The sequence below is a fragment of the Pseudorasbora parva genome, chromosome 14 (assembly GCF_024679245.1).
Source record: "Pseudorasbora parva isolate DD20220531a chromosome 14, ASM2467924v1, whole genome shotgun sequence".
NCBI classification, from domain to species: Eukaryota; Metazoa; Chordata; class Actinopteri; order Cypriniformes; family Gobionidae; genus Pseudorasbora; species Pseudorasbora parva.
This window is the reverse complement of record NC_090185.1, coordinates 42,339,931-42,361,251: the sequence shown is the minus strand read 5'-3', so window position 1 is coordinate 42,361,251 and position 21,321 is coordinate 42,339,931. Positions and strand designations below refer to the sequence as shown.

General features: G+C 38.9%; 1 protein-coding gene across 1 annotated transcript in view; it reads left to right on the top strand.

The window, feature by feature from the left end:
- arhgap19 (Rho GTPase activating protein 19) overlaps nt 1-12,716 on the top strand; it is a 30,259-nt gene extending 17,543 nt beyond the window's left edge. Inside the window, exons 6-11 of the mRNA XM_067416417.1 lie at nt 4,685-4,771; nt 5,269-5,334; nt 9,403-9,561; nt 10,011-10,100; nt 10,196-10,292; nt 12,425-12,716. Coding sequence (XP_067272518.1) covers nt 4,685-4,771; nt 5,269-5,334; nt 9,403-9,561; nt 10,011-10,100; nt 10,196-10,276 — 483 coding nt within the window. The 3' untranslated portion in view covers nt 10,277-10,292; nt 12,425-12,716. The remainder of the gene's footprint in view (nt 1-4,684; nt 4,772-5,268; nt 5,335-9,402; nt 9,562-10,010; nt 10,101-10,195; nt 10,293-12,424) is intronic.
- The last annotated feature ends 8,605 nt before the right edge of the window (nt 12,717-21,321 follow it).

Sequence of the window (21,321 nt, the reverse complement as noted above, 5' to 3'; positions counted from 1 at the left end):
TAGTCTGTGCCGTGTCTATATGACGACACGAACGCATAAACCGTCACTTCATGAGAATTTACTGTTTCATTTGAGAAAACTTAACTCACTCAAAGGTCTTCACGGCAACCCATCATAATAAAAGTTTGGTTGAACGTGAGAGAATTTTCAGAATATGTTAGGCTACTGTTGTACAACAGATTTAACGTTAATAATAATTTGTCTCTACTAATAATAATAAATATGCCTAGGTTGTTTGATTATTTTTCACTTGATCTTTTTTATAAACAATGTTTACTTTTAAACAGCACACAATCTTTGAATGTTTATGTATTATTTAATTATAAAAAATAATCATCTTAAATAAACAATCTTAACTTATTGTATTGAATTTTTTTAAAATGGTAAAATAATTTTTTTGTGGTACCGAAATTGGTACGGAGTACCGTAAAATTAGTATGGTATTGATACCGCTACTGGATTAATGACATCCCGATTTGCCCGTATGCATTCCTTTATTAACAAGACACCAGTTTTCAGTTCATTAAGAGAACAAAATGTTTAAAACCAAATATGTTACATTAGGCTAGAGGTTAGAAACTTTGTTTGAAATATGTTTTTATTTAAAGTAGGCCTATCTGTGCATTATACAAAAGGATTGCCTTTGCCTAATAGGCTTCCTGGGTGCCATTTAAGAACTAAGGGCGTTCAAGCTGAATTTTTCAGAAGGTTCTATTATAATTTATATATCAATATATATCGTTATCGCAAGAGGCTGCAGTGTTTATCGCAATATATATCGTTATCGCAAGAGGCTGCAGTGTATATCGCAATATCGTAATCGCAAGAGGCTGCAGTGTATATCGCAATATATATATCGTAATCGCAAGAGGCTGCAGTGTATATCGCAATATATATATCGTTATCGCAAGAGGCTGCAGTGTATATCGCAATATATATATCGTAATCGCAAGAGGCTGCAGTGTATATCGCAATATCGTAATCGCAAGAGGCTGCAGTGTATATCGCAATATATATATCGTAATCGCAAGAGGCTGCAGTGTATATCGCAATATATATATCGTAATCGCAAGAGGCTGCAGTGTATATCGCAATATATATATCGTAATCGCAAGAGGCTGCAGTGTATATCGCAATATCGTAATCGCAAGAGGCTGCAGTGTATATCGCAATATATATATCGTAATCGCAAGAGGCTGCAGTGTATATCGCAATATATATATCGTAATCGCAAGAGGCTGCAGTGTATATCGCAATATATATATCGTAATCGCAAGAGGCTGCAGTGTATATCGCAATATATATATCCTTATCGCAAGAGGCTGCAGTGTATATCGCAATATATATATCGTAATCGCAAGAGGCTGCAGTGTATATCGCAATATATATATCCTTATCGCAAGAGGCTGCAGTGTATATCGCAATATATATCTCGTAATCGCAAGAGGCTGCAGTGTATATCGCAATATATATATCGTAATCGCAAGAGGCTGCAGTGTATATCGCAATATATATATCCTTATCGCAAGAGGCTGCAGTGTATATCGCAATATATATCTCGTAATCGCAAGAGGCTGCAGTGTATATCGCAATATATATATCGTAATCGCAAGAGGTTGCAGTGTATATCGCAATATATATATCGTAATCGCAAGAGGCTGCAGTGTATATCGCAATATCGTAATCGCAAGAGGCTGCAGTGTATATCGCAATATATATATCGTAATCGCAAGAGGCTGCAGTGTATATCGCAATATATATATCGTAATCGCAAGAGGCTGCAGTGTATATCGCAATATATATATCGTAATCGCAAGAGGCTGCAGTGTATGTCGCAATATATATATCGTAATCGCAAGAGGCTGCAGTGTATATCGCAATATATATATCGTAATCGCAAGAGGCTGCAGTGTATATCGCAATATATATATCGTAATCGCAAGAGGCTGCAGTGTATATTGCAGTATATATCGTAATCGCAAGAGGCTGCAGTGTATATCGCAATATATATCGTAATCGCAAGAGGCTGCAGTGTATATCGCAATATATATATATCGTAATCGCAAGAGGCTGCAGTGTATATCGCAATATATTAGGGATGGCTCGATACCACAATTTTGGCTTCGGTACGGTACCACAATCTAATACCGAAGTACAGATATTAAATCGATACCACAAGGTCTGATATTAGCGCGGGTATATTGCACGCGAATGAGAACAATAATGCAAGTTTTGAGTTTATAAAGTGGGAAATTACCACAAATGTTTATTAGTAAATTAATCAGCGAAGCTTATCACATCAAATCAGTCATTTGAAAACTTTCTTGTGAGAAATAATTTCAGCAAAAATCTCTCAAAATTAGCTAATTGCTTCTGGTTTCAAAAGACATCGCACTACACTAAAGCAATCTGCATAATCCGATTCAACATGTCACGCTCGTCTCGGGACGGATAACGGAAATCATTTGAACACGCAAGAGATTTTTTATAGCATTTCGTAATAACAGTTACAGGAGACATGAGCTTATAACAACGACACACACACACACACACACACACACACACACACACACACACGCCTGTCACTTAGTCACGCTCGCACATTACACATTAAGTTTCCTTAAACAGTCAAATACACAGAATGATGTACAAATGTCCGTCTATAGTGAGTATTCACATAAACACAGTCGGCGGTGTCTAACGCGAATGTAAACAGTGGAATAGTATGCGTGCAAATATAATGAGATCTAAATGTCATTGGTTGAAACGAACGCTGGAGATTGTGATATTCGATCTTATGTTAGGCTATGTATGTGCGTTGATCAGTGTTAAAAAAACAAAAATGTCTAAATGAGATGGTTTGAATGATCCACTGACCTGTCGATCTCTTCAGAAGTCTTAAAGTCAGGATAGTGACAGATGCTTCTTGGCTAGGTTTGATGGTTCTTCATCAGTTTTATAAGCAAAGTCATTACAAATGTCACTTCTACTCCTCTCTTTATTCATTCGTTTTGGGCATCTTGAGTGAGATTCAACTGCTTTATCCATTTTGTCCGTCTATGTTGTTGTCACATTTGCCGGTTGTTTCGGGTCAGTTTGGGTAGAGCGCTGCCATCTAGCGGTGAACTTCGGAAAAGCAGCATATACCGAAATGTGCCAAATCATGATATCGTACCGTTTTAAATAAAATATATACCGGTATTTTTCCAGTACCGGTATATCGCGCATCCCTACAATATATATATATATATCGTAATCGCAAGAGGCTGCAGTGTATATCGCAATATATATATATATCGTAATCGCAAGAGGCTGCAGTGTATATCGCAATATATATATCGTTATCGCAAGAGGCTGCAGTGTATATCGCAATATATATATATCGTAATCGCAAGAGGCTGCAGTGTATATCGCAATATATATATATATCGTAATCGCAAGAGGTTGCAGTGTATATCGCAATATATATATATATCGTAATCGCAAGAGGCTGCAGTGTATATCGCAATATATATATATATCGTAATCGCAAGAGGTTGCAGTGTATATCGCAATATATATATATATCGTAATCGCAAGAGGTTGCAGTGTATATCGCAATATATATATATATCGTAATCGCAAGAGGTTGCAGTGTATATCGCAATATATATATATATCGTAATCGCAAGAGGCTGCAGTGTATATCGCAATATATATATATATATCGTAATCGCAAGAGGTTGCAGTGTATATCGCAATATATATATATATCGTAATCGCAAGAGGTTGCAGTGTATATCGCAATATATATATATATATATATCGTAATCGCAAGAGGCTGCAGTGTATATCGCAATATATATATATATCGTAATCGCAAGAGGCTGCAGTGTATATCGCAATATATATATATATCGTAATCGCAAGAGGTTGCAGTGTATATCGCAATATATATATATATATATCGTAATCGCAAGAGGCTGCAGTGTATATCGCAATATATATATATATATATCGTAATCGCAAGAGGCTGCAGTGTATATCGCAATATATATATATATCGTAATCGCAAGAGGTTGCAGTGTATATCGCAATATATATATATATCGTAATCGCAAGAGGCTGCAGTGTATATCGCAATATATATATATATCGTAATCGCAAGAGGCTGCAGTGTATATCGCAATATATATATATATCGTAATCGCAAGAGGCTGCAGTGTATATCGCAATATATATATATATCGTAATCGCAAGAGGCTGCAGTGTATATCGCAATATATATATATATCGTAATCGCAAGAGGTTGCAGTGTATATCGCAATATATATATATATCGTAATCGCAAGAGGTTGCAGTGTATATCGCAATATATATATATATCGTAATCGCAAGAGGTTGCAGTGTATATCGCAATATATATATATATCGTAATCGCAAGAGGTTGCAGTGTATATCGCAATATATATATATATCGTAATCGCAAGAGGCTGCAGTGTATATCGCAATATATATATCGTAATCGCAAGAGGTTGCAGTGTATATCGCAATATATATATATATATCGTAATCGCAAGAGGCTGCAGTGTATATCGCAATATATATATCGTAATCGCAAGAGGTTGCAGTGTATATCGCAATATGGATTTTTGGCCATATCGTCCATCCCTAGTTTTCATGTGTCATCTGTTTCTTCCCTCAGATGAATGCCAGTGATCTGCAGGAGAACCTGAAGAAACTGAACAGCGGCATGGCTTTCCTCATCAAACATTCACAGAAGATCTTTCGGGTACGTCTTCCTGGGCGTCTTCTACAAATGCAGCTTTTAATGAGCACAAACTGACGGGAGGGAAAACAATACCATATTGTGTTCCTTTAGTACTATTTATATATCCGTTATAATATTAATTACTATTTCCAATGAGCCTTTTTATGTTTTTAGTTTTTTACCTTCTAAAAATGTCGACCTGAGTTTACCTGGAAGCTTAGCACCACTTTCTGAAACATCATGCGGCATGGATGTACCTAATAGAGAAACATCTCCATTTGATTAGCAATTAGTTATTTGTCAAAAAGCGATCTGTTGCTGAAATAAGCTGAAGTCATCACAGACGCCCTCGCATCAAAGTGCCCGCTTTTTTTAAACATGAAGCTAAACCGGCAGTAGGTGGCGTCAGGTGAGCGTCTGAATGAGTGAGCCGATGGCTCTGTCGCTCTTAACCTGTGTAAGAAGGTTTAGGAGCGGTTGTGAACTCTCATGGTCTTGTGTTGTCTTCTCGTCTTCAGGCACCAGCGTATCTGCGGGAGCACGCCAGACTTCAGTTCGCCAACACCACAATCATCCACTCCAAGGTTTGTGGGCCTTATGCCCCTCCTAAAGACACGTTTGTTTCACTATATTATTGAGGACACTGCATAGACTTCCATTGATTGATTTTATATCTGGTTAATGATATGTTCTTACTCAACCCTTATCCCTAAACCTACCGATCCCAGAAACGTACAAAACAGTCGATTTATATAAAAAAAACATGTTTTGGCCAATTTACAGACCCCCTTCACTGTTTGTTATATTGCAGCCATTTGTTAACATCATTTAAGTTCATTTTTTTTCTCATTAATGTACACACAGCACCCCATATTGACAGAAAAACACAATTGTTGACATTGTACAGATTAATTAAAAAATAAAAACTGAAATATGACACACCTTTGCTGTGACACTCATACAGGTGCTGTGTGGTCATATAATTAGAATATCATCAAAAAGTTGATTTATTTCACAAATTCCATTCAAGAAGTGAACCTTTGTGTATTATTCATTCATTACACACAGACTGATATATTTCAAAGGTTTATTTCTTTTAATTTTGAAGATTATACAGGTCCTTCTCAAAGATTAGCATATTGTGATAGTTTATTATTTTCCATAATGTAATGATAAAAATTAAACTTTCATATATTTTAGATTCATTGCACTCCAATTGAAATATTTCAGGTCTTTTATTGTTTTAATACTGATGATTTTGGTATACAGCTCATGAACACCCAAAATATCAGCATATTTCATCCGACCAATAAAAGAAAAGTGTTTTTAATACAAAAAAAGTCAACCTTCAAATAATTATGTTCAGTTCTCAGGGTATCCGCGGGGTCTTGAAAAGTCTTAAAAGGTGATAAATCAATTTTGGGAAAATTAAGACCCTTATAAAGTATTAAAAAGTCTTATCACGGCTTTATAAAGTCTTAAATTTTGAAAGTATTTTGTTCAAGCTTTGTCAAAAGAGTTTGACTCCAAAAAGTATTTATGAATATATTTATTTTCATCCCCATAAGTATTAAAAAACAACCGGGTACTCAGTCTGAGATCTGCTCGGAGCGTGCGCGCCAGGGATGGACATTAGCGCCGCCACGCCACCAGCCAAATGCGGCTGATTTAGAGTTGTGGCGGTAAACTCTTCACCTACCGAGCTGTTTCACCTCTTTGCAAACTTTGTTCAGTGCATGCGAGCATGCATGCGAGTGCTGCCGTATGTGCGCATATGACCAGTCGTTTTCTCCGTCATCACTCGCGTGAAGACGCGCTGTTAGACTCGCGCGCGCTGAGAGAAGATCTGACGCTGTGCATTATCCGAGAGCGCGCGCGAGTCTCACAGCGCGCAAATATTGCGTTCTCTTTCAAGTCCTGCACTTAAACGGACAAACTCACACAAGAAGTATGTCAACATGTCCATCTTGATGAGTATCCTAGCAGACATCGTCTGAATATGCCTTAAGTGAACTGTATAGTGTGCACAGTCGAGAAAGACGAGCATACCCCTGCCTCAGGTCTTAAAGGTGCAGTAGCCTTTACTGCTGCCTGAGGGATGTCCTTATATTTAGTTTGACATTAAACAATGATCTTGATTGAATAGTTTTTGTAAGTTTAATAAGGATTAATCTTTCATTTAAACAGTTAAATATGCAGTTATTTTACATTTGATTTCTTTATTCAATTGCTGTACCTTTCTGCAGGCCAGTAGACCTGTACATTATTATTTAATGTACACATGATTGAGGTCGAGTTAAACATTCTAGTTTGATTTTTTTTTTCGGTTTTCGGCTTTGGTTTCTTCTTTTTTTGTTTCGGTCAAGAATTTTGTTTTCGGTGCATCCCTACTGACAATGTTCTGCTCGGTGTGTCGTCAACACGCTTCAAAGATGCCAAAACGAATAGTTTCATTCTTGGGACTAAAAACCATAAAACTGGAAGCCATAAAAGACCACAAATCATCGTGAAAATGTCAGGAATTCATTGAGACTTGAGATTAAATAAACTGCCCAAGTATTGTAGAGCTTGTAGTATTAATTTGTTAAAAACAAAAAAGTGGCTGGTAAAAACATTGAGTGGTAGACTTTGAAAAAAGTTTATTTCCATCCCTGGCGAGCGCCGTCTACGGGTGACGTCATGTATTTGGCGAAATGCGCAGTTAGGTGATGTGTCGCCCTCCATACGTTGTAAAACAGATATGCAATATAAACAATACAAAATTGGCCTACAATAGAGATTTTAAGTCTACATTCGACTACAACTGTTTATTAAAGGTTTGTTGCCGATTAGAACTTGAAGTGCGATGAGGTCTTAAAATATTTTGAGAAGGTCTTAAAAAAGTCTTAAAAAGGTATTGAAATTAACTTCAGGATTCCTGCATATACCCTGGTTCTGCACTCAACACTTGGTGGGGAATCCTTTAGCAGAAATGACTGCTTCAGTGCGGCGTGGCATGGAGGCGATCAGCCTGTGGCACTGCTGAGGTGTTCTGGAGGCCCAGGATGCTTCGATAGCGGCCTTAAGCTCATCCAGAGTGTTGGGTCTCGCGTCTCTCAACTTTCTCTTCACAATGTCCAACAGATTCTCTATGGGGTTCAGGTCAGGAGAGTTGGCAGGCCAATTGAGCACAGTAATACCATGGTCAGTAAACCATTTACCAGTGGTTTTGGCACTGTGAGCAGGTGCCAGGTCGTGCTGAAAAACCAAATCTTCATCTCCATAAAGCTTTTCAGCAGATGGAAGCATGAAGTGCTCCAAAATCTCCTGATAGCTGCATTGACCCTGCCCTTGATAAAACACAGCGGACCAACACCAGCAGCTGACATGGCACCCCAGACCATCACTGACTGTGGGTACTTGACACTGGACTTCAGGAGTTTTGGCATTTCCTTCTCCTCAGTCTTCCTCCAGACTCTGGCACCTTGATTTCCCAATGACATGCAAAATTTGCTTTCATCCGAAAAAAAGTACTTTGGCCCACTGAGCAACAGTCCAGTGCTGCTTCTCTGTAGCCCAAAAGTGTCTTGACCTGGGGAATGCGGCACCTGTAGCCCATTTCCTGCTCACGCCTGTGCACGGTGGCTCTGGATGTTTCTACTCCAGACTCAGTCCACTGCTTCCGCAGGTCCCCCAAGGTCTGGAATCGGTCCTTCTCCACAATCTTCCTCAGGGTCCGCTCACCTCTTCTCGTTGTGCAGCGTTTTTTGCCACACTTTTTCCTTCCCACAGACTTCCCACTGAGGTGCCTTGATACAGCACTCTGGGAACAGCCTATTCGTTCAGAAATGTCTTTCTGTGTCTTCCCCTCTCGCTTGAGGGTGTCAATGATGGCCTTCTGGACAGCAGTCAGGTCGGCAGTCTTACCCATGATTGCGGTTTTGAGTAATGAACCAGGCTGAGAGTTTTTAAAAGCCTCAGGAATCTTTTACAGGTGTTTAGAGTTCATTAGTTGATTCAGATGATTAGGTTAATAGCTCGTTTAGAGAACCTTTTCATGATATGCTAATTTTTTTAGACAGGAATTTTGGGTTTTCATGAGCTGTATGCCAAAATCATCAGTATTAAAACAATAAAAGACCTGAAATATTTCAGTTGGTGTGCAATGAATCTAAAATATATTAAAGTTTGTTTTTATCATTACATTATGGAAAATAATGAACTCTATCACAATATGCTAATTTTTTTAGAAGGACCTGTAACTTACAACTAAGGAAAATCCTCAATCTTCCTAAAAGACTCATGGCTGTATTAGATCAAAGGGTGCTTCTACTAAACACTGAGCAAAGGGTCTGAACACTTAAATCCATGTGATATTTCAGTTTCTCTTTTTTAATAAAGCTTCAACAGTTCTGTGTTTTTCAGTCAATATGGGCTGCTGTGTGTACATTAATGAGAAATGGCTCCTTAATGGCTGCAATATAGTAGAGTGAAAAATTGAAGGGGGTCTGAATACTTTCCGTACCCACTCTTTTTAAACAGTGAGGACCAGTCAAATGTCCTCACTTGTGAGTTATAATATTTTACTATATGCCCTCACAAGTATAGTCCCACACACGCACACACACACACACACACTCACACTCCTGTAAGTGACTGAAGGTGTTCTGCAGGATGATCTGGAGCTGCTGACGGTCAGCGGTGTGGCGTGTAAGAGGAGTGGTGTGAGCTTAGATGTGGAGAATCACACAGAGGAGGCGCTTCGAGAGCTGTACCGACACGTCACCGATAACATGCCACACTCCGCCAAGAAGAAGAAGCTCATCAGACAGGTGAGAGGCTTTGAAGGAGTAAACTACTGTAAACCACGCGCTTGGCATCGCCATCAGAGTCCTGCAACGGGTCGGGTACCCGCATAAAAGTGGCTAAAGCAGGTGGATTGTGACATTCCTATGATTTTAGTGTGTGATTTATCGCTGGCACGGATTGGGTAACGGGCCAAATATTAACGCCATGCTTCTGTTTGACTGTGCATATGACTGAGCTGAAAACATTCCCTGATTTCACCCCTGATCACGCCAGTGGGCACGCAGGCTGTAATGCTAGCTACAGCTTGCTCCATGCTAAAGTAAAGCCAGGTCATCGTATATGGTTTCAGTGCCCCTGCTCCACCAACAAAATAAATCCTACATATTATTCGTTTGCTATATTTATTCAAAGAAATGTGTTTTGTGTTAGCACATGTTTGCTGTAGTCATTGTGTGTGTGTTAATGGTTTCAGCTTGGCAAGCAGTCGACCCCTGTCAGTGAGAACACGACTCCCACCAGTAAGAAGCACGCCCGCTCGCGCTCCTTCGGTGGGCTCATGAAGGTCAGCTCTTCAGCTCTGGGTTATTGTGTGTGTGTGTGATGGTCAATAACAAACCTCCTCTGACCCCATCATGATGTGCCTGTGTGTACCCGCAGAGGAAGGTTCTGGGGGCCCAGCCTGCCTCGGACAGGAGAGGGCCGGGGAAGGAGAACATCAGCTGTGAGCCCGCGAGATGAGGAGGAAGAGGAGGAGGTGAGCTCCACGAACCATTATATTAGCCGATATATTCATTATATTCTACTGAACCTGTTAGTAATGTCTGACTTATTTAATGTTCTTAAATAAATCTGTCATGATTTGACAGCCACTGTGTATAAATCATTATATTTCATCAACGATTTGGAGAAAAAAATTATTATAATTAGATTTAGAAGATAATGGAAAAACTGCCTTATGTGAAGCTTATGAGTGTTGATTATTATATCTAAAAATAAATAACTGAATTGAGGCTAACAGTTGGGCTCTGTTGTTAACCTTTAATATTACAATGTGTAGCCTAAGTTAGGACTCACTATATTTACAGCATTATCTTTAAGAAACTTTGTTATACAGGTGATATAATTAGAATATCATCCAAAAGTTGATTTATTTCACTAATTCCATTCAAAAAGTGAAACTTGTATATTATATTCAGTCATTACACACAGACTGATATATGTCAAATGTTTATTTCTTTTAATTTTATTTCTTCTGCATTGTTGGGTCTGGCATATGGCATCTTCCTCTTCACAATACCCCATAGATTTTCTTGTTGGCCAATTAAGAACAGGGATACCATGGTCCTTAAACCAGGTAGTGGTTGCTTTAGCACTGCAGGTGCCAAGTCCTGTTGGAAAATGAAATCTGCATCTCCATAAAGTTGGTCAGCAGCAGGAAGCATGAAGTGCTCTAAAACTTCCTGGTATATGGCTGCGTTGACCTTTGACCTCAGAAACCACAGGTGACCAACACCAGCAGATGACATGGCACCCCAAACCATCACTGACTGTGGAAACTTCACACCGGACCTCAAGAAACATGGACTGTGTGCCTCTCCTCTCCCTCCAGACTCTGGGACCCGGATCTCCAAAGGAAATGCCAAATTCACTTTCATCAGAGAACATAACTCTGGACCGCTCATCAGTCCTTTATGTCTTTAGCCCAGACGAGCCGCTTCTGGCGCTGTCTGTTGATCAAGAGTGGCTTGACTCGAGGAATGTGAAGCTGAAGCCCATGTCCTGCAGACGTCTGTGCGCAGCGGTTCTTAAAGCGCTGTCTCCAGCTGCAGTCCACTCTTTGTGAATCTCCTCCACATTTTTGAATGGGTTTTGTTTCACACTCCTCTCCAGGGTGCGGTTATCCCTACTGCTTGTACACCTTTTTTTTCTACCACATCTTTTCCCTCCAGCATCGACGCTGCACAGACTGACCAGCGTATGATATAAAGAAAACTGCATGAGTAAATCAAAAGCATAAGGAGTCATATGTTCTCGCTGGACTCGTTGTCATACGGCAAATCGGTCTGCACAGCGCCGATGCATCTCTAACAAGTCTTCTATCAACAATGGCGAACGTTGCATTACTATTGATTCACATGGCTTTACGGCATCGTAAATCATCGGCATCAAAGCACAGCGAATCCAACGCATTCATGCAGTCGTTGATTACAAACGAACAGCAGCTTTTAGCTCCATTAGCTGCTATTTAAAAAATGGCAGATCTCAAGTGTGTGTTCATCTTGCTGACCCCGCCCCCAGCGCCTGACGTAAGCAGTTCATACTTCTAGCCCAGCAATGATTTGGTGATACTTAAGAACCACTTTTCCTGGCTCGGAGCTGGTGCTTTGGCTGTGGAAACACATAGCCGATTTGAAACTAGGCTGTGGTTCTGAACCAGCGCCAGCTCTGCCTATGAGAGAGCATTTATTGGCCTCTGCAGGAGTGTTGAGTTCATGAGCTGATCAGACTGTGGCACCAGCTGTCTTCAATATTAAACCTTTTCACAATATGCTAAATTTCCGAGATACTGAATTTGGGATTTTCCTTAGTTGTCAGTTATAATCATCAAAATGAAAAGAAATAAACATTTGACATATATCAGTCTGTGTGTAATGACTGAGTATAATATACAAGTTTCACTTTCTGAATAGAATTAGTGAAATAAATCAACTTTTGGATGATATTCTAATTATATGACCACACAGCACCTGTGTGTGTGTGTATTATTATTTTGTCTTGTTTTAAATGATTGACATCAGGTGTGTGATGAATTGGCTGTAAATGCCATGTGATGTTCTCCGTGATGTTATGAATGATCTCTGAATCTCTGCTTGTGTTTGTCTGCAGTGAGTTCAGCCTGAGCGGACCACGCCACCCTAACAGGACATCGTTTCCTTACCTTATTTATATTTTATATTCCGGATTGTTTTAACATACTAAATGTTGGGACTCATTTCCATTTTAATGTGACTGCTTTGTATTCTCTGCAGAGTTGATCTGTTACATCAGGTGTGTATGGGTAAACCACTAGTGTGTGTGTGTGCCGTACGGCAGTCACACACCTCAGATGTATTACTGTTATTTAAACCACGGCTGTTTGTTTACATCTATAGAGATTGTCTTAATAACACTGTGACTGTTCAGTATGATGTTCAGTGCCCAGAACAGGACGACTGTGATTTATTTAACCCTTTATGGGTTACGTTATCATCATCATCATCACCATCATCAGTGGAGGAGCTCGTGTGTTTGAGGGACGCTTCACTCCAGGGGTTGTGCTGCGGGTCAAGGGTCTCGTGTGTTTCGAAGGTCTGCGTATGTTGTGAGTGTGGGATTATGGGAAGGATGGTAATTGGGACTGATATGTGGCTGCGATCGATGGGAATTAAAGGATGTTGTAAAGGAATGAGTGTTAATGCTGGTCTGGCTTTGATCCACGTCTTACTGCTCAAAGAGTGCTGTGATGTCACTTCCTTTCATTGTCCAAGCACACATTCCCTCAACTAAAAGGGTCTGGTAACTGGTGTTATTTTTACTAGTTATTGCCATTTTAATGCTCAAATGTGGCTTTCCTGAATCTGTATTGAGCCTAATATGTTGCAAAACGGAAAGTTCACTCAAATTCATTTCAATATTCATTATTTACTGGTGATATTCTTTACATTTAAAGGGACAGTGCACCCAGAAATCAGAGTTCTGTCAATGACTCGCTCTCGAGTTGTTCTAAACCAAGTCAGTGACAGAATTGCAACTTTGGGGTGCACTGCCCCTTTAAATGTTATCACCCCTAAATAAGCGGAACAAGCCTGTGTTTGTCATGGTTCAAGCGGTGTCATGTTTAATATAGACATTTACATGTGTAGAAACTGAACAACTGTTCACAAGAAGTGGCTTCATTTTTACTCTTTTTTTTAATATAGGTTGTAGGTGTCACAAACGTATTTTCTTTGTGTAAATATTGTGTGTGTGAGTGCAGATGTGGAATTTGGGCATCTACTGAAAAACGTGATGTAACAAATTGGGAAATTCTTTGATTTGGTACAAACCACTTTTTTTTAGACCTTCAAATTAAACGTTTTTATATTTTCCTTTGCGACTTTTTAATGTTACACTAGTTTAAAACTGGAGGATTCTTTAAAAAAAATCTATTTGATCTGTGAAACATTTGTATTTTGTACATAATCGGCTGTAATAATGGGTGCTTCTGTTTATTTCATATTTTTTATTAAAACTTTTACCAGCTGGTTTGCATCTGTTGTTTTTCTGTAATAATGTTCGTCAGTTCCGCTCCCGCCCGCTAGAGGTCACCGCAGCTCTGCGCATGCCCGTCTGACTCCGTGACTTCTGCCGCAAACAGACGACTGTAATGTACTAGTAATCACAAATATACTCCAGTAATTAACACAAGATAACTGAAATGTTTCTGTAATGACCAAAGGAGTGTTCGTCACGTAGGCATGGGGCATTTTTCTTACTGCAGGCTAATTTAAAAATCATTTTCAAGATGAAGGCTTGGTTAATATAAATTTATTGATTTTTATATGAAGTATTTTTGGTTAATCAGGGGTCTCCAAACTCGCTCCTGGAGGGCCGCTGTCCTGCAGAGTTTAGCTCCAGCCCTAATTGAACACACCTGAACCAGCTAATCAATGTCTTACAAGGTTCTAGTTGAGCTGGTTCAGGTGTGTTTAATTAGGGTTGGAGCTAAACTCTGCAGGACAGCGGCCCTCCAGGACCGAGTTTGGAGACCCCTGGGTTAATGGGTTAGTACAACACATTACATTCAGAAAATTATCTATAATATTTACTCGTTAAAAAGTACGGTTTATCACTAGTGCTGAGTGTTAGTTAGTATTTATAAGTGGATGATTTATATCTTGATCAAACCATAAAATAAGACAAGTATAATAATAGTCTGCTTAATTAAAGAAGTAGGGCAGTTGTAATATCTCAAATTACACCAATCAGCAATGAGCCAATCATGAAACTGGCCGCGTCTCAATCAGCTCACTAGTTCAGTAGTCAGGGCACTAATCAGGGAGTCAGCCCATTGACTTATGTCCTGATCAGTGCCCTGACTAGTGCACCAGGGATCTGATTGAGACGCGGGCTCATTTTGCATATGCTCAGTGGAGATCCCTCTCTGCCTGCCAAACGACAAGCTGCTGAGTGATGCTTGGTAAAGTTTTTCTGCAAAGGCTCATTTTTTAGGCGTGAAAGTAATTTTTCCCATCTACAGAATTTTCCTTATACTGTGTAAAAAAATTAATGTCTATAGATTTAAATCTGTTCTGTCTTGAAAACCATTCTGTTTTCTAACATTTAATATATTTGTCAAACACGTGCTTTTATTGTTTCTAGGTAGTAGGGTAGCTTGTCATGAGGTCGGACAGTCGGGGGCAGTTGTAACACTGCGTTACGATTGCCCCCAACACCCATCAAAATAGTGTCCAGCTTAAGCTAATTAGTAAGGACATCAAAATAGACCCCCAGCCCCCCGAAAAGTGTATTTAGTTCAGTTTTTAAATATCTATGTAGGCTAATACATCTCTAACTATTGTATTGTAGTAGCAGACCAGTGGCTTATTAGTTACTTACATTACTTATATAGTCTTTGAGTGCCTCTCAATCTGGGGACCGAGGTTCAAATCCCACCAAGAGCACATTTTAATGCTTTCTAATTCTTCAATATCTATGCATTTACGCATTGGTGTAAGATCAACATATTGACTATTATTTTTGGCTTGTAATACAAGCCTACCATGGAAATTCAATATAGAAAATAGATGATTGTTTTTTTTTCTAATGTCGTAATAATAATGTGATAATGTGAAAAGTTTTTTCTGTTCAGTTTAATATTTATGTATAGCCTACAAATGAACGATACCCTATTAAACTATGTATACTGTGAATATATTTAGTAGCATAGTACAGTACCTCTGAATCTGGATCCATTTGACTGAGTACACTCTTTGTTTACAGCATGCTGTTCAGACCACGGGAAATAGGAAGGGAAGTGTCACTGTCCGTATTCTAATTGATTTTAAATAGTTTGAACGATATCTATATTCTTTGAAGTTTATTGGGGTCCTTGGTATTTATACAAAGGTATTACATGTGTTGTTACACCCCCCCCCCCATGTGGGGGCAGACTTCTAATGTTTCAATCAATATTGTGACTCTAACATTGCTTGTAAAAAAAATGGTGATTGTTAAGTACAACATAGATACGAGTTACCACCATAACATTTTTATCCAAATATATCAAAAGGTTTTTTGAGCAATGACAACATGACCAAAATGTGTTACAATTGCCCCCGGTCTGCCCTAACCCAATTAAACATGAATCGGTTGTTATTGCGGGGATGCCAGGCATTCACGCGTTTAGTCACGCAGAGTAAAACCGCGAGGCAAATTATCAGCATGGCCGTTCAGGGCTTCCGTAGTGAACCAATCATATTTTCCTCTTCTAGTTATTAGTAAACGCAAATGAACGTTTGAAGGAATGCTGAAAGAGACCGTACCTTACCGAACTGTACCTCATACTCGATGAAAGATCAGTGTTTGAACTGCTGAAGGAGGTCAACAAAACTTTACTGTTTTACCTCAGGAAACACCTCTAATAACCGTATGGCATGCTAAAGTTTGCTTTATTTTTCTAAACGTGCACTCATATAGCCTATTTTTTTTTTTTACTTCATTCTTCTTCTTCTTTCGGCTTTTCCCTTCAGTGGTCGCCGCAGCGAATCAGATGATCCTTCTTTTTTACTTCATTCATATATCATTAAAATATTTGATTTCAATTATAATTGTTATTATAATATTATATTTAATAATTGTTCATTTTACTTTTTAATAATAATACCAGGTCTCTGTATGTTTAAAGCATTAGGTAAGAGAATTATTTTCTTGAGAAAATTGTAGCCTAGCTGCTGTAGTCCTACAAGATCCAAAATGAATTGATATTGAATCGAGATAGGAATCACAAGACAATGACTTTGAAATGTAATTTCTTCAAGCGTATTCCATAATTCTCAATCCAAGCTAAACTCAAATGTTATGTAGCTAATCTAGGCCTACTCGTTCCAGAGCAAACCGAAGTTAAGCATAAGTCTCATAACTTTATATTTATTTAACTGAATTCCTGTAGGCCTACTATAACTAGAGCTGCTTTTATTTGCTTGTTTATATCTTTTATAATGGCTAATACTGTTAATTGTTAAATAAATATAATTTTAAATAAATAATATGCCATATTTTATATTGAGAAAGGTAGTGATCGTGAGATGGATTCAGTGATATTATTGCACCATCAGATGGGAGTAAAGACTGTCTTTATGAGTGATTTAGTGATTTATGTAAAACAAGGTTGTAAACAATTAATTGCAACTAACAAATGCAATGACTAGCGCTGTGATTGGAAATCACCTTAACCGGTAAATGGACAAAGACAAAGATATCGCTTTCCTCGGCAGATATTCAAACTGATTTTTAAAGGTGCCCTAGAATGAGTTGAAACTATATTTTAAATTGTTCTCTGATATCTACATAGAGGGTATGAGGCTTATTTAAGGGCAAACATTGTCCAGATACGGTTTTACAGGTTCATCTACAGCCCTAAGATTTGTCCCTAAAGTGAAATGTTCTGTTTTTGCCTTATTTGGTAGGGTCATGAATAATAGTGTTGAGCTCTGCTCTGATTGGCTCATTTCAGCAGCTCACACAAGTGCAGCTCTTCAGCAAACACAATGGCAAAGCACGAGCGGCTCGTGAGTCCTGACAGAACACAGACGACTGAATGACACTTTAAGCTGAATTGCAGATTACTTGTTTATTGGTGTTTTCAAATCGAGAGAGAGAGAGAGAGAGAGAGAGAGAGAGAGAGAGAGAGAGAGAGAGAGAGAGAGAGAGAGAGAGAGAGAGAGAGAGAGAGAGAGAGAGAGAGAGAGAGAGAGAGAGAGAGAGAGAGAGAGAGAGCTTGTGTGCACATGGTTGCCAGATGAGAATACATGTCCTTTAGCAGGAAAGCTCTGTTTGGGGGATTTAATGAACACTCCCCAACCCCCTGGAAAAAAAACAAAGAGTGCTTTTTTTTCTAAGTTATTATTTTTTAAACAGATTAATCCCAGCACATAGAGACTCTTTCACCTAGATATTATCACATAGAGACTGTGTCTGTTCCACAAATAATTAAATACAAAAAAACAAATATCAAAACCATTCAACCGTAAAAATGTATTTGATGTCCAATAAATAAGCAACAGAATACGGATGAACAGTTGATAAAGCTTGGGTTGCTGAATATTCGATCCCTTTCTCCAAAAACGCTTGTTGTCAATGATATGATTATAGATCATAACCTAGATGTGCTGTGTTTGACAGAAACCTGGCTAAAACCTGACGATTACATTACTTTAAATGAGTGCACCCCCCGAGATTATTGTTACAAACATGAGCCACGTCTGAAAGGTAAAGGGGAAGGTGTTGCTGTAATTTATAATAATATTTTCAGTATTACTCAGAAGTCTAGTTTCAAATATAATTCCTTTGAAGTTTTGGTGCTTTATGTAACACTGTGTAGTGTAAATGATAAATCCCGTCTGACATTTGTGTTGGCTACTGTATACAGGCCACCAGGGCACAATACAGACTTTATCAGAGAATTTGCTGGTTTTGTATCGGAGTTAGTATTAGCTGTAGATAAAGTACTAATTGTTGGGGATTTTAATATACACACAGACAATGAAAAAGACGCATTGGGATTGGCATTTAGAGACATTCTAAACTCTATTGGAGTTAGACAACACGTATCGGGACCCACTCATCGCCTTAATCATACTTTAGATCTAATAATGTCACATGGAATAAATGTTGATACTGTTAAAATTCTGCAGCAGAGCGATGACATCTCAGATCATTACCTAATATCATGTATACTTAATTTACCTAAGGCTGCAAAGCCGTCCCCTCACTTCAAATATGGCAGGACGATAACCGCTGCGACTAAAGATTGCTTTGTACATAATCTTCCTCATCAGTTCCATCTCCTCAGCATTACAGATAGCCAAGATGAACTTGATGCTGCAACCGAAACTATTGACTCTCTCCTTACTAGCACTTTAGACATAGTTGCTCCCCGGCGCTTAAAGAAGATTAAAGCAAATAATCCAACGCCGTGGTACAACGAGCACACTCGGGCCCTTAAAACAGCAGCCAGAAAAATGGAGCGCAGCTGGAAGAAAACAAAACTGGAGGTTTTTCGCAATTTGTGGAAAGAGAGCATGATTGCATACAGAAAGGCCATAAAAACTGCTAGATCTGCTTATTTCTCAACTCTTTTAGAAGAAAACAAACACAACCCTAAGTATTTATTCGATTAGAAAAAAGTTACACTCATTCACTACTATAGGAGAACCCACACACACACACACACACACACACACACACACACACACACACACACACACACACACACACACACACATTCACTGCTATAGGAGGAGAAGAACTGGCTAAACTTGTAAAATCATCAAAATCAACAACATGTATGCTTGACCCAATACCGACTAGGCTATTAAAAGAGATGCTTCCAGAGGTCATAGATCCTCTGCTTAATATCATTAATTCATCTTTGACATTAGGATATGTACCGAAAACTTTTAAGTTGGCTATAATTAAACCACTTATTAAAAAAACGCAACTTGATCCTAAAGAATTAGTCAATTACAGGCCAATCTCGAATCTACCGTTTCTATCAAAAATACTAGAAAAGGCTGTGTCTTCACAATTATGTTCTTTTTTAGAAAGAAATGGTATATGTGAGGATTTCCAGTCAGGATTTAGACCGTATCGTAGTACTGAGACTGCTCTAATTAGAGTTACAAATGATTTACTCTTATCATCTGATCGTGGTTGAGTCTCTCTATTAGTGTTACTCGATCTTAGCGCTGCATTTGATACTATCGATCACAATATTCTTCTGAATAGAATCGAAAATTATGTTGGCATTAGTGGAATTGCTTTGGCATGGTTTAAATCAGTGGTTCCCATCCATGTTCCTGGAGTACCCTCAACAGTGCACATTTTGGATGTGTCCTCAATCAAACACACCTGATTCAGGTCATCAGCTCATTAGTAGCTACTCCAAGAGTTTTCGTCTAAAACCGCTCCGCGTCCACACTGTCATGTTCAATCGTTTTCCAAAAAGTGTTCATCTGCACTGAAACGTTTGAAAGCGCTTACATCCCCGTACTGCGCATGAGAAAATCCAAGATGCTTCGACTTGCGTCATTTCCGCTACTCGTTTATTTACTCATTTTGCGACAATGTCGAGAAAAGGCACTGAGTTTTTTTAACAGTATGCACAAACTGACATTAATATTTAACAAGGCTGTCGAAACAGAAAGAACAAAACAACTGCTGTACAATATCATTCACCATCTTGGCTGAATTGGTCATATATCTGCATCACATGGCTAAATGCGTCATCGTATTAAAAAGCTTTTGTTTTCACAGTCCACACTACGGCACGAAGACAGCGTTTTCAAATTTATCCGCTTTGGAGAGCGTTTTCAAAACGATACGTTTTCATGTTTTCATTGACTTAAAAGGCTGTCTCAGTGTGGACGGAAGGCCAAAACGGAGAGAAAAATATACGTTTTCATATGAAAATGTATTAGTGTGGACATGGCCTTAGACAACATCCAAAATGTGCACCGTTGGGGGTCCTCCGTTATCAGTTTGTAGCAGTAAATGAAGAGATGTCACACCGATCACAAGTTCAGTATGGGGTACCGCAAGGCTCAGTGTTAGGACCGCTGCTCTTCACCCTGTATCTGCTCCACTGGGAGATATCATTAGGAAGCATGGCGTTAGTTTTCATTGTTATGCTGACGATACTCAGCTCTATATTTCCTCACGCCCTGACGAAACCTACCAATTCACAAGATTAACGGAAAGCATAGCTGATATAAAACATTGGATGAATAGTAATTTCCTGCAACTTAATTCAGAAAAAAATACATGTTTAATTATTGGACAGAAAAGCTCCACAAGTAGTAACCGAGAATACTGTCTAACACTTGATGACTGCTCTGTCAAGCCCTCGTCGTCAGTGAGGAACCTGGGTGTGCTCTTTGATACCAATCTTTCATTTGAAAGCCACGTTTCTAGCATCTGTAAAACCGCATTCTATCATCTTAAAAATATATCTAAATTACGGCACATGCTTTCAATGCAAAATGCTGAACAGTTAGTACATGCGTTCATGAGCTCAAGGCTAGATTATTGTAATGCTCTACTGGGTGGTTGCCCTGCTCGCTTAATAAACAAACTCCAGCTAGTCCAAACCGCAGCAGCTCGAGTTCTTACTAGAACCAGGAAGTATGATCATATTAGTCCAGTTCTGTCAACACTGCACTGGCTCCCTATTAAACATCGCATACATTTTAAAATCCTGCTAATAACTCAAAGCACTGAATGGTTTAGCTCCCCGGTACTCAAGCGAGCTCTTAACGCATTATACTCCATCACGTCTATTGCGGTCTCAAAACTCTGGCCAGTTGATCATACCTAGAATATCTAAATCAACTGCAGGCGGTCGATCCTTTTCCTATTTAGCTCCTAAACTGTGGAATAGTCTTCCTAGCATTGTTCGGGAAGCAGACACACTCTGTCAGTTTAAATCTAGACTAAAAACACATCTCTTTACTATGGCATACACATAGAACATCTTTAACTTTCAT